Source organism: Cygnus atratus, chromosome 4 (assembly GCF_013377495.2).
Source record: "Cygnus atratus isolate AKBS03 ecotype Queensland, Australia chromosome 4, CAtr_DNAZoo_HiC_assembly, whole genome shotgun sequence".
NCBI classification, from domain to species: domain Eukaryota; kingdom Metazoa; phylum Chordata; class Aves; order Anseriformes; family Anatidae; genus Cygnus; species Cygnus atratus.
In genome coordinates, this window is record NC_066365.1 from 43,931,220 (window position 1) to 43,945,352 (window position 14,133).

The window sequence follows — 14,133 nt, forward strand, 5'->3', positions numbered from 1 at the left end:
CCAACTCAAACGTGCAGTCGTGCCCGGAGGTTTCTGAAGAGCACTGCTAGGGGATCTCAGTTCCATCTCTGTGCCTGAGCTGATGCACGCGTTGCTGCCTGTGGTGCAGCCTCACTGGTACTTGCCTTCTTTGAGGACAGGGCTGGGGGAGTCCAAGCAGCACTGGCAACGTTAGACCTTCACTGTCTAAATTAAGGGCGCTGGCAGTATCGCCCTCAGAGGGATGGACTTGGCACTTTTGACCCTGGCTTGCAGGATGAGGCTAGTACAGGTGGAATCACAGACTCTTCTTTTTTGTGAAGCGAGTAACAGCAACAGGCCCATTGCTCTTCCCAGCATTGTCTTCTGGAGTCAGCTGTTCCTCTCCTGAGCTACAGAAGGGCTGCCTATGTTGTGTCTATTCTGTCCTAGCAGGTGCGGATGTTGAAATGAATTAGCTGAATTTATTTGGAAGTAATATCTCTGATACTTTCTTTCTTAGTCCACTGTGATGGAATTGTCATTAGTTTTAGTAGACATTTGCAGGTTATTTGTTTGGGACCTTCTGCTCTGAAAAAACGTTCAGTGGATGGAAAACAGTAGCCAGAGATGAGAAGATGAGTCTGATTTTTTTTTTCCTAGAGTTAGGTTATAGTCACAGACAAGCTAATAATACTTTCTTGTTGGTAGGGGAAGTGTTCTGCTACTTGGGGCTTTTAATTATTTGCCATAGGCTTGCTCCAGCCCCCCCATTGGCATCTGTGGGCATTAGATCAAATTTTTTCTGAAAGTGCCAGTGTACACTTGTAACTCCTTGGAGTGTTTCCCCATAAATATTGCCATTTAGAGTTTATGGAATAACATAAACACACACTAACAGGACAATATAGTCCATGAGACTGCGTTTGAGAGGGTTTTGTCTGAAATGGTAAAGCACCACAGTTCAGGGCACTTGAAGGAGTATCGTTCGAAAACAAAGTTTCAGACTGTTCTGAGCACTGAGTGCCATAAATGCTTCTGAAATACTTGACAAAAGAGTTTGTTTCTTTGAAAAAAATATGACTGCTTTCATTCTGCCTTTGCAGCTTGGAAGAATTCTTCGAAGCCCGTTTATGAAATTTGTGGCACATGCAGCATCCTTCATTATTTTCCTAGGCCTGCTGGTGTTCAATGCTTCAGACAGATTTGAAGGCATAACAACGCTACCAAATGTCACCGTTACTGATTACCCTAAGCAGATCTTTAGGGTGAAGACTACTCAGTTCACCTGGACAGAAATGCTGATCATGGTGTGGGTACTTGGTAAGTATAATGCCCCTTCCATCTCTGTCACTGTTTGCCTGAAGGTAGAAATTCTAAAAGAAAGGAGAGAAGCCCAGGTCCCGAACCTTCGCTCTAGCTGCAGCACAGTTAAAATTAAGTCCTTAGGGCAGATAACAGTACATTGGAACTGGTGAAAGCATCTCTGTGCTGGCCCCTCTCGTAGCATGGGGTAAATACTTGTTTGTTGATTGGCAGTGACTTTGCTGCAGTTCAGTATTTCTGGCTTTTGTAACAGGAACACAGGCTTGCTGAAGAGAACACCAGAGAAATTTTACTTTGGTTTTCTTAAGTAGGATCAGCAAGTGTACTGTGCTGCTCTGTGTGCAAGAAGGTGACCTCAGTGTTAATGAGCTGGTACATCAGTGCTTGTGTGGCTTTGCTGCTTAGGTAGGGTTTGGAGAAATCACTGATTCTACCCGTGTCAAGGGGCTAATGAGTCAGTTCTCATTACTCAATATTTTTCACAAAAGCTAATCAGCTGTTGGTCTGATTGAAACTATGTATGGCAGAAAATGCCGTTTTCTAGCTTTTCATCAAAGTTAGGTGCTTTATGTAGGAAAACAGCTACTTGATAATGTAGCATTCTCAGCTTTTAGAGGCTGCAGAAGAGAAAGGGAATACTTCTTTGGCTGCTACAAGTTCCTCACTCTGCCTTTTGAATCATCTGTATCTTCTGGCCTAAGCACTGCTTAATGTCAAACTCTGTTAGGGTATGGAGATCAGCATACCTGGTATGCTGCCTGGTGGTAATCCCATTATATCCTGATGGAGAGCAGCCTCTTTGTGTGACAGAAGGCAAGGACTGAGGTTTTGGTGGTCTTTAGGACTCAGTCACTGTGAGAAATTTCTTGGACACTCAATAGACAACCAGCCCCAAGCCAATCCAATCTGTGGCTGCTATGCATGTGGTTGGGGTGACAGCAAAATTGCAATTTAGATTGGAGAATCCATGGCTCAAGCCTGCAGCAGAGCAGTACTCCCTCCGAACTACACAGCCAGGGAATCAAGGAGAAAGTTTTTTGTCTTTTATTTTGTTCTTGCTAACAAACCTTTTTGAAGTAAGAGAAGGTCTTGATTCACAACAATTATATCTCAAAGTCTTGATCAGGCTGTGACCTGGATTAATCCCACATGAACGAATTTCTGAGGAGTTTGAGTAAGAAAGCTGAGTTACAGCCAAATTCTACTTTCTGTGCTGAAAAGCATCTTATTCTGTAAAGTAGAGAACCAGTATTGAAACTGTGCCATTTATGTTTGGGCATCTCTGTAGCTGGGTTATTGTGCTTCTCTGTGTTAAATAAATAAATAAATAAGTAAAAAATCCTTCTGATTCATGAGCATTTTATGAATGCAAATGGTAAGGAAATGGGAGGTTCTTTTTCCACATTTAACATTTTTCTTCTTTAGAAGCCTAGCATGTTGTCATGTTGTTGCGCTATAACACTTGCAGTGCGAAGTTGTGGCTCTATACTATCCTGTATGGAGACAGCTGAGCTTTATCCTTGCATATTTATTTATGTCTTGCCATTTGATCAATCCTGTTGAAACCAAGACAGCCTTACTCAAGGTGTGTGACAACCCTGTGATGCTGCAAGTAAGTGAATTTTTGTTCTGCTGGTGCCACGTGGTTTCATGGAATGGGAGAATGCAGGAAATTTAAATGGAAATGGTGTGGCCAACTTTGCTATGTTTTGTCATTTCTTGTTGCAGGTATGATGTGGTCAGAATGCAAAGAGCTGTGGCTGGAAGGACCCAGGGAATATATTTTGCAGTTATGGAACGTTTTGGATTTTGGGATGCTGTCCATTTTCATTGCAGCTTTCACGGCGAGGCTTCTAGCATTCCTGCAGGCCACAAAAGCACAACAATATGTGGACAACTACATTGTGGAGAGTGACCTCTCTGAGGTCACGCTTCCTCCAGAAATAGAGTATTTTACTTACGGTGAGTTTAAATTTTCTGCAACTTGGATGTTAAAGTAGAAAAACTAGCATTTGAAGCCTTAAATTGATTTTCGCTTGTGTTTGTGTTCATAGCATTGTTTAGGCTTACCTGGTAGGGGAGACACCATGATCAGGCCGGTGGTTTTCCCAGGGCGAGGCTCATCCCCTGCATTCCGGGTGTGCTGACCCCTGCGATTTCCCCAAATGTGGGAAACTCGACTGCAGAATTTGGGGGGGACGGGACGGGACTGCGTTTGTGCTGTCCCCTGGCTTTTTTGGGGATTGGACCTGATGATCTCTTGAGGTCCCTTCGAACCCCTACAATTCTGTGATTCTGTGACTATCTGTTCCTATCTCCCTATCTTTCATTCTATACTATTTAAACAACAGTTGTTATGATGCTAATTTGGCAAATGTTTACCAAATCAAACAATGTGCATAAGGACAAAAGTTCAAATGTAACTTCATTATTTAACTGCCTTTTGTTGTAACTATTTATACAGAGCTAAATTTGACTGTCTTAATTTTAAACATTTGCAAACTTTATTTTATTCTCCACATAATGCACAGCAGATACAATTTTCATGTGATTTTTTTTTTGCTTGGTTCAGTTGTTTCAATATTGTAATTCAATATTTCTTGATAAAGGAAGGATGCGAGACCCAGTAATCTGTTCAAATAGAATGGAAGTAATAAACAGTTGGTTATTGCAGTGCAGAAATTAGAGATGTGATGAATTTCTATTTGCAGCAGCAGCAAAGGCTGTATTTGCTCCTGATGGCTCCTTCGATATATTACAATAGCAAATTTGGTTTTGTTGTTTACTTTAATTGCTATATAATCAATTTGAATTTGGATCTATGTAAATACACACTTAGAAACGTGGTATTTTGATATCAAAAACTTTCAGTTAGCAGTGTTGTGCTAAGATGGTACAGTAATTCATGCAATAAACAATTTATGATTCTATATAACTATATATATATATATATACACAGAAACAATAGTTATATTGAATCATATTGTGGGTAAAAATCATGATCCTACACCCTCTGCTGTCTACTTTCAATGGCAATATTGTCTGTGACTTCAGTGAGGCCTTGGTTATATCCTACATTTTTAACAATGGCAAAAGCTTGGTGTGGTTAATGAGTGAAATTGTTCATCAGCCAACACTGTTAACTTCTCATGAATAAAACCCCCAATATGAATAAATTTCTGGCCTTAGCATACTGCTTATTTACATAGCTAATAAAACAGTAATGCTAAGAAAAGCAACAAGGCATTGCTTATTCTTATTATAGTTTAGATTAAAGTGCAAACTGTAGAAGAAAATGTTGTGTTTTTTCATGTATAATTTTTCTTCTAGTAAAAGGTAATTTAGTTTATTTTCATGCTGTGTTACTTACAGGAAATAGGAAGAGAGTAGCAGCTGCTAGACTCTTCCAATATTTGCCTTTACTAAATTCAGACATGTTTACAGCAAATCCTATCAAGATTTATTTTTAAACATTGCGATAAAGGAGTAACACTTTGTATTTACCTCTGTATTTCGTATCTTCCAGCTAGAGATAAATGGCTCCCATCTGATCCTCAGATAATATCTGAAGGCCTTTATGCAATTGCTGTCGTTCTTAGCTTTTCTCGGATTGCATATATCCTGCCTGCAAATGAGAGTTTTGGGCCCTTGCAGATTTCACTTGGAAGGACTGTTAAAGACATCTTCAAATTTATGGTCCTTTTTATTATGGTATTTCTTGCATTTATGATTGGAATGTTCATACTGTATTCCTACTACCTTGGAGCTAAGCTAAACCCAGCCTTTACAACGTAAGTACGCAATAATGTTTAATTAAAAAGCAGCTATGAAATTTTGAGTTTACCAGTAAGGTAACAAAGTCTGAGGTACTATATGCTCTCTCCTGGTGTTAAAATTAAACCGGAGACAACAGGAGTTTGTGAGAAATCAGGTATCTCAAAAGCGTGGAAAGCAGAATACGAAAGACCAATTCTTTCCGACTTGAATAATGGAAACTGTCACTGCATTCTAAAATGATTGTACTAGTATATTGTGATAATAATCATACAGGCTTGTAGACAACTGACTGCAACAAACTGTTATTGATTTCTCCTGAATGACATTTTCCTAAAGCAATTGCTATAATTGTAATCTCCATATGGGCTCTGTCAGACTTATGTGATAAACAGAGAGATTCAGCCTAGGTGTCAATGGTAAGTCTCCAAATAACACTTTAGTTTTTCAAGAAAGGGACTTACTGGTTATGTAGATAGTGTATTTCTATCTTAGTTCAGTACTGAAACAAATCTATAAACTGCACTGGATTCTTTTGGATCAGATTTGCAGTCTACATGGTAACTTCTTATCGTTAGGTGAGTACAGAAGAAGGACAATTATGTCTGTTTTCATGCAATGAGATGGTTTGCTTGCCATGATTTTCTCTGAAGCTTTCATTTTTTTCATTTCCTTATTTATTTTACTTCGCGACACAAAGTGGTGCTGGAAGTGGAAGCTACTAAGGTATTACAAACCAGAGGTAGTTCCACAGGATGATAAAATTCTGAATTCTTCCCTTTTTCCCATGTTCATACAGGAGGAGGTGTGACTTCCTTGAACACTGTTGCATTTTAATGTAGCTAATTCCATGACTTTTCCTTAATTTGAATATGATTTTTGCACTTTTAATTTATTTTACAGTATTTGATATCAGGTGTCTAATATGCATAATATTTGAATGCTTTTTAGAATCATAGAATATTCTGAGTTGGGACCCACAAGGATCATCGAGTCCAACTTCTGGCTCCACACAGGACCATCTAGAAATCAAACCATTAATATTAATTGCTTAAACAGCAGTGCTATTTTACTAGACAGTATACCCATTCATATAGCTGTGTCCCAGTGATGTGGAAGTCAGCCAGCAGCAATGTTACGCTGATTTCAACAGCAGTCTTGAGCAAATCCTGTGAGATCGATCTCTTTGTATTCTTGGTTTTGTTGCTAAACCTGTTGCTACCCATTTTGGAGTGCACCCTTCTTAATGGAAGGTTTAATCAGAAACTATTGAAAGGAGTGCAGTGGTCTTCTTCCCATCAGTCCCATTTTTACCTTTGTTAGGACAGGGAAGGTCTGCCCCCTGCAGAGTTAGACTGGAAAATAATGAGAATATCTCGAAACCTGAAAATATGATGGCTTTCTAATTCCTGTTCTTTTGCATGTTTTATCAGTGTCACACCTATATTATTTGTAGATGGAGCTCAGTGAGGAAACTGAGCATACTGTGAAAAATATTTTCTTGCGTATTTATTTTGATCAATTCTCTACAAACCTGATTCATGGACAAGTTGCTTGAGATTGTTTATCAATTACTGTAAACACAGTTTATATTTATTTGTGTAGTAGTAATAATGTTGTCTTTTTCTCCCTTAGAGTGGAAGAAAGTTTCAAAACCTTATTTTGGTCAATATTTGGCTTGTCTGAAGTAACCTCTGTTGTCTTGAAATACGATCATAAGTTCATAGAGAACATTGGTTATGTTCTTTATGGCATATACAATGTAACGATGGTGGTAGTTCTGCTCAACATGCTGATCGCTATGATCAACAGTTCCTATCAAGAAATTGAGGTAGGGCTCTGTTCTCAAATTGTTCTCTCTTCTTATGTTGAAAAAGGGCAGAATTATTAATTATTATTTTAGCGATTGCATCTTTTACATGATGCAAAAGTATGATCAAGGGATTACTTCAGTAAAAGAGATCACAAAAAACACTGGTTTTGGACTGACTCAAACAATCCAGCTAAGCTGTGAATCCTTACAGGATCTGAACAAGTAGTTCATCTTGCAGCAAATGTATGCGTCTGAGGAGATGGCATCCATCCAGAAGTCTAAAAAAAAAACTAATGTTCAAATGAAGACTGCTGTGAAGTAGAAAACAAAGCTACTGGGCATAACATTTTAGACATGGCTAATTCATTCCCTGTTCGCTTAGGGTGCATATAGCATGTTTTCTTTATGTAGTGCACTTCAATCTTTGATGGATCATTAGGATATGGATTAAATGTATTTTGATGTGTTCTTTAATGGAAACCTGGTTTTCAGTACCAATCTTTAGCCTTTCTAGCTAAATGTGCACGAGTTAGACACTTCAGTCCTTACACCACTACTGTGCACACTTTGTTACATTTATATGCCTGCCTGTACTTGGAGTCTGATGTAGGTGTTTTATCTTCATGGCTGTTGTGACTGAGTCGCACTTTGCAGTGTTTACAAGCTTTGCTTGTAATATGTATTTTTTTCTGCTTTAGATACAATATTAAAATTTGATTGTAGGTTTGCTGAGCTTTTCCATATGCCCTGAAACACGGCAGCAGTTTCTCCAAATCTACCAAATGACTTGGTTGAACAAATATTTGAATTTCAGAATTCGAAGTTCTTGGTTGCATTGCTTATTAAAAGAGAGATGTCTTATTTGAATTTCAGTATGATGATAAAGTATCTTCATTTTTAAAGGTAATTAATTAAAGCAGGGTAATTAGCATACATCTCCACTAAAAATTTGGGAAAATTCAAATTGGAGAAGGTACTTGCTTTTAGAAATCAAACCCAAGTTGCTGAAATGAAAATAAAAGGATAATTATAGTTTTCCAGACCATAAGTCCTGATATTATTCAGAGTACTACATTCATGCACGTGTGCACACGCATCAGCAGAAGGAAAAAAAGAAGAAAATCTCAGACTTAGTGTACAAATTAATATGATGCTTCCAGTACTTTCAGTGACTTCTGGGGAATGTCATGGAATTCAGCTGCAGAAGGCTGGTTATATTAAACCAGCTTTTCCACTTTGTAGTAGACCAAGTTGAGCCTTGCAATACTTCAGTAAGGATGTACCAGGACAAAATGGGTTTGTCATTTTTTAACAATTTCTTCATGACAGTGAAGTTGCTATTTTGTGTGCTCTGTTATAAATCAGCATTACTTTTCATGGTTTGTGAAAAGCTGTGAGTACTACCACTTTAAGCAACGTCTGCCTTGAAGCCAATACTTTGTCACTTGTTTGAGTACCAGGTTCATGTGACCAACTTAAAGAAAAAAAAAGATTTAATTAAAGTAAAGTTTGACTTTAAATAGCAAGGAGTTTATATGGTAGCTTTCACTCAGTGCAAAAATAACACTTGTTTAAATTGTTCAGATGCTTGAACGAAGTACTGACAATGAGATGTTGACATAAAGAGACAGCTGAAATTTATTTAAAATACTCTTGATAGAATGGTTACATTTTTGCAGAGCTATTGAGACTCTTACTAGCAAGCAGATAACATTTACATGAAAACAGAAAGAGTAGATATTTAAAAAGAGTTTTATTTGGGAGGAAGTTTTTGCATTTCATTTTTTAAAAAGTATATACTTTTTTTTTCCTCAATACAGGATGACAGTGATGTAGAGTGGAAGTTTGCTCGTTCTAAACTTTGGTTATCATACTTTGATGATGGAAAAACATTACCTCCACCATTTAGTCTTGTACCAAGCCCCAAATCTTTTTTCTATTTCGTCATGAGGATCATTAACTTTTCTAAGTGCAGGAGAAGACGGCTACAGAAGGACATTGAAATGGGAATGGGCAATTCCAAATCTAGGGTAGGTACTGAAATCTTTTTATCATCATGAAGGAATGTATTTCCATTCCAGCATTTTACTTTTCTTTAAATTTCAGTGTGTAATTTGTACTTCTGATGATAGTACAGTGATAAATGTAAGCATTTATATTTATAGATCTGTAATTCAGATTGTTTTGAACCAGTACGTCTAGGCAAAGAATGGCAATAAATTTTCTTAGGACAACAACGTCCAATGATTAGAAAAACACAGTTAAATAACTGACTCTTCAAAGATGCAATTAATTCCCACAAGGAATGACCTAAATATTGAACAAAGATGCTTTCATCCTCCACTGGAAAGACTTTTAGTTCAGGATGGAAGAAAAAAAAAAAAGGAGTTAGAACTTTTTCTTTCACTAAACCAGGTAAACAGAAAATGCTGTATGATACATACTTCCTACTGCCACAAGCTATGTTCTCAACAGAGGACAACAGGAAAGAGGCAAAATAGGTGGTGGTAATCTTTAGCACTTCCATGACATTCTGAATTTAGGTATCTAAGTGTTTTTTTACAAACATTAATGAATGCAGTGTCACAACACCCATGTGAGAATTGGATAATTTCTCTGACTTTTCAGGTAAAAGAGGTTTCATTTGGCTTTTTCTTTTTTCTTTTTTTCTTTTAATAAGTTAGGCTAGAAGTCCTGTATATTATAAGGACTCAATATTTTTGAAGATGCATGTTGATTTGGTTTACTGTAAATTACCAGAAATGGCAAGTCCAGTTATCTTTTAGAAAAGATCTTTTCTAGAGCCTGGATGTTTTGATCTGTTGGTGCTACTGAATCTTCCATAAAGAAAATATTTTCTCCAGTTTTCTGTAGGCAGTGAAAGTAGATACATATTTTCTAAAATGTCAATTTTAATCAGTTTAGCTGAAAGCACTTGTTTTAGATACTAACTACTCACTCACTCTCTAGTGCTCCAAATGCCTGAACTTCAGAAGTCCTCTGTGCTCACTGTTCAGAAGAGGTGTTTAAAATAACAAAAATCCTTGATTCCCTAAGATATGCTATTATAACAAAGGTTTCAGTAGTACTTCCATATCATACGGCAGCAGCTTAGACTTTAAGTCACTAAAGAACAAAAATTCTGTCTGAGTCACTGCTGAGACAAGTCAAGTTGAACTAGTTTTGTTGAACTACAAACCAAATAATCTTTCTCTGGGAAAGGCAGCCCACAGCCTCTTCTGAGTCAGGCTGAACTGGCACAGTTTTACACTGTGTACAAAGATAAATCCTGGCCCAGTCCATGGATTGCCTGCAGGAAAGCGGGCAGCCTGGAGTAGGTAGAAACACCCCACTTGTGGCCCACCGTAAGTGACAGGCTGTGTGCATTATAGGCGCAATATATGTGAAAGCATCCAACTTATTGTGTAGGTGCAGGCTGACTTCGCTTTGTTCCCCTAGCCCACCAGAGAGGTCAGCCATCATTGACTGAATGACTGGCACACAGAAAACTAATGACAGATACAGATTAGGGCCTTCTTCTATGGATACACATTTTTACTTCACTCTCATCAGTGCATCTGAGGTAAGAATTAGGTCCCTGAGTTGGTAATTACAAACCTTTGGCCTTAGTCACAAAAGCATCTTGTCCGAAATGACTTTTTTCCTGCTTCTCACTCAATGGTACAAAAATAATGAATTATTTGGGACCTGATGACTTTGTGGTGGAATTTGCTGATCTGTTAATAATTGAACACTGACTGTTTCCTAGCTGTATTACTATTCCTGATAATTGTGCTTTAGAAGAATACTTTGTACTGAGCAGGGGAGTGGTTTTGAGCATGTATTTGCAGTTAAATATACGCCTAAGTGTGTGGATGTTAAACATAGAGCACAACAGCTCTGTTAAAGCCAGACTCTCTCTTCTTGCTATGGTCACTCATCCTCACCTCCAAGTCATAGTTCATTTCCTCAGCTGTGTAAACATAATTGTTTTGGAGCTGTGCTGTGAACAGAATAGCTAAAATAATTGTTTTTTTTCAATTTATAAAATCAGACATACCGAAGTGGTGGTGGGGGGTCAGAGGGGCTGATTTCTAAATGTTAATTCTATCATGTGTATTAACTTTTTCTTATTGTTTTCTAGTTAAACCTTTTCACTCAGTCGAACTCCAGAGTTTTTGAATCACACAGCTTTAACAGCATTCTCAATCAGCCGACACGCTATCAGGTAAGTACATCCACTGGTCACTGTTTTGAGTAATAGAAGTGTGCGAAGGTACTAGCAGAATGATTTTTTGCCTTCATGAGATGAAGAAAACATTCTGTGGAAAACAAACCCCAGGATGCTACTGGAAAAAAAAAGGCTGTCGTTGTTCAAGCCTGATTATTGCAAGCATTTAAAAAAACTGACCCAGACAAAACTTAGATTTTTCTTTGACGTCCCAGTTCTGAAAGTCTAGGAAGCAAACTTTGGAAACTGATTTCTGGGAAAGAGCTATGGAAGCATTGGACTGCCTAGGTTAGCATTACTTTACCTTCCTTTCTTCTCATGATGTGACGTTCAGAAATTCTGCAGATGGGAATATTCCTGTCTATTAAGAGGAGCCTGCTGGATATTAACTTCCTGTGTTCTTTCCTGCTCAGAAATAAGAGTAAATAGAAGCTCTTGTTCCCCTAGTGAGCATGTGGAAGATACATAATCCACCTGTACAAATTCTGTAAGGCAAGTTACATTAATTATGATAGCACAGTACCAAGAGTATTAGTAAATATGAGGAATCCTTGCAGTTGCAGTAAAAAAATACAGTTTTCATGGCTGATGTTGCACTATCATACTGTTGTGTTTTTTTAAAGGTAAATATCTATTTATTACTATTTCAGACAAATCCTAACGTGAACTGAGTTTAACAAAGAGTAGACCTATTCTGAAGCTACTTAAAGTCTAAATTAGGTATGCTTAGACACCATGCTACCGTGTATCATCAGTTTGCAGCCCGGTGGTGCATCTGATGACTTCGTAAAAAGCGAATTGGTGACAAAAAGCCAAACTTGCTTGTTTCCACTTGCTAGCTGCATAGAAAGAAACAAAATTACATTCTATATTTTCCTGTTGTCCTGTTCCATCCCGACAATTGTGGTATTTTGTAAATTAAGAGGTAACTGGATGAGAAAGGTGCTTATTTGTAATGATGAATCTCTGCATGCCACCAAAAAAAAAAAAAAAAACATACGAAGCAACTGCTTCATCTGGGGCTAGTCATTCTTTCACTTGCCTACCTCTCTCACAACCTCAGAAGGAAAAGTGAATAGTTTCATTATGTGTGCCTAACCTGATCATATAACTGTTTTTATCTGGCAGCAAATAATGAAAAGACTGATCAAACGTTATGTTCTGAAGGCACAAGTGGACAGAGAAAATGACGAAGTAAATGAAGGTAAGACAGCATTTTCCAAATTCCAGAGAATTTTTGTCTTGTTTATTTGGAAGTATTACAGTGGTGCATGGAGGCTTCAGTTAAAATGAGTTTGCCTACTTCAAGTGCACCGAACTCACATAGATAATAATGGAGTTACCCCTGTGACAATAAAAATAGACAATTAGGACTGAAGAAGTAGAACTTCTGAGAAATGTTATGGGCTCCATCTTACAGACGGAAAACTGGGGTACACACGTGACACACCTGCAGTCATAGAGGAAACTTGTGAGGAATAACTCACAAAGTATTCACGCTTCCACAGTCCTTGTCAGAGCTACAGGATATCTTTCTCTCTGTTTCATTTAACTGAACACACAATTAACCAGACCACGAACCACTCGTGTTCCCATCTTTGATAAGCTGTGTGGAATACTCATCTGTTGTTGCACATCATTTTGAGAGGAAAAAAAAAAGCTGTGTACTTACCTGTATGGTGAGGGAAAAATGAGAATTGTAGCCGCTTTTTTTAGTGTACAACCAGAGATCTTTTGAGAGATGATGTATCTAAGGTTTGTGTCTGTGTCAGAACTGCAGGGCCTTGGGAGCATCCCTGGTGCATGCTCCCATTGAGCTGAGACTAAGGCATGTCCTGTCCTTGACGTCCTGTCCTTGCCTGGGCAGGCCACCGGATGAAATAATGAGGGTGCACGCAGCATGGAGCTGACGGCCACCAGTAAGACACACCTGCTTAGCATGAGCAGTTCTAGTCTGGGTAGCTGGGATGATTTCAGTGTACCAGAAACACTTACCCAAGCTGCTCAGCGGGCAGGTGTGTGCTCTCCAACTGGTGGGAGTGATGAACAACTTGGGACAAGAACAGCTTTTACTGGCACAGATGGATCAGGCAATTGCACGCATGTATGATGTGAGGGGCGTTACTAGCCTGGCCTCCACTATTGTTTCCATTTAAATGCTGTTTTTGTCCTTGTGTCAAATTCTAACAATTTTAAATTGGTTGACTCTTTCTAATTCAAAGGCTATTGGTAAGGAAGAGGAGAGAGACCCAGAAGCTGTGAGTTTTATCGCCAGCTCTGCCACACTTTTCCTGTGTGATCTCAGCATATCACGTCAGAAAAAAATCTCTTTGCCTTTTCTCTCTAAAAGGGGGGTACTAATATTTACCAGCTGTTCAGCAGTGTTGCTGTGATTAATGCATTAACCTATGTAAAGGGCTTTTTGAATCCTTGGTGTTCTGTATACATGTGGAGCACAACACTGGAGTATCAAAATACCTTTGGTGCTCTCTAGGGGTGGACATGTCTCAGAGAATGAGGAAGAGGTAAAGCCTTCTGCCCCACCCCACCACCTGCTCCCATGGACATTTCAACCAGCAGGGAATAATTTGAAGCGGGCACTGATGTGACTTAACATTATTTAAAGAACACTAAACAGACTTTGCTAACAAGTGTTTTTTTTCCACTACAGGTGAATTAAAGGAAATCAAACAAGATATCTCCAGTCTTCGCTACGAACTCTTAGAGGATAAGTCCCAAGCAACAGAAGAGTTAGCAATTCTAATACATAAACTCAGCGAGAAACTAAATCCTAATATGTTGAGATGTGAATGATTCAACAAACGAACCGTGGCTTCGACTACAGCACAACTATTTATTGGCAATAATATTTCAGTATCTTATACTTGAAAAATGTATTGTAGATTTTTAGCACTCAATAACTTTATGTACAGCTTCTCTGGAATTTAGTCTTAGGTAATTTTATTAACACACCATAAAAAGATTGCTGTCTTAATTTTAATCATCTAAAAGCAAGAACTATCCAACTTTT

The 14,133-nt window shown here is 38.3% G+C and overlaps 1 protein-coding gene and 1 non-coding gene across 2 annotated transcripts in view; both read left to right on the forward strand.

Moving 5' to 3' along the window:
* The window catches only part of TRPC3 (transient receptor potential cation channel subfamily C member 3), a 40,747-nt gene extending 26,831 nt beyond the window's left edge, over positions 1–13,916 (forward strand). The window contains exons 5-12 of the mRNA XM_035554848.1: positions 1,065–1,281; positions 3,013–3,246; positions 4,811–5,075; positions 6,694–6,889; positions 8,692–8,901; positions 11,016–11,099; positions 12,231–12,306; positions 13,774–13,916. Coding sequence (XP_035410741.1) covers positions 1,065–1,281; positions 3,013–3,246; positions 4,811–5,075; positions 6,694–6,889; positions 8,692–8,901; positions 11,016–11,099; positions 12,231–12,306; positions 13,774–13,916 — 1,425 coding nt within the window. The remainder of the gene's footprint in view (positions 1–1,064; positions 1,282–3,012; positions 3,247–4,810; positions 5,076–6,693; positions 6,890–8,691; positions 8,902–11,015; positions 11,100–12,230; positions 12,307–13,773) is intronic.
* Positions 3,347–3,514, forward strand: LOC118252405 (U1 spliceosomal RNA). The gene has a single exon (XR_004780126.1). It is a non-coding gene; the product is annotated as a U1 spliceosomal RNA (small nuclear RNA).
* Positions 13,917–14,133: the final 217 nt, after the last annotated feature.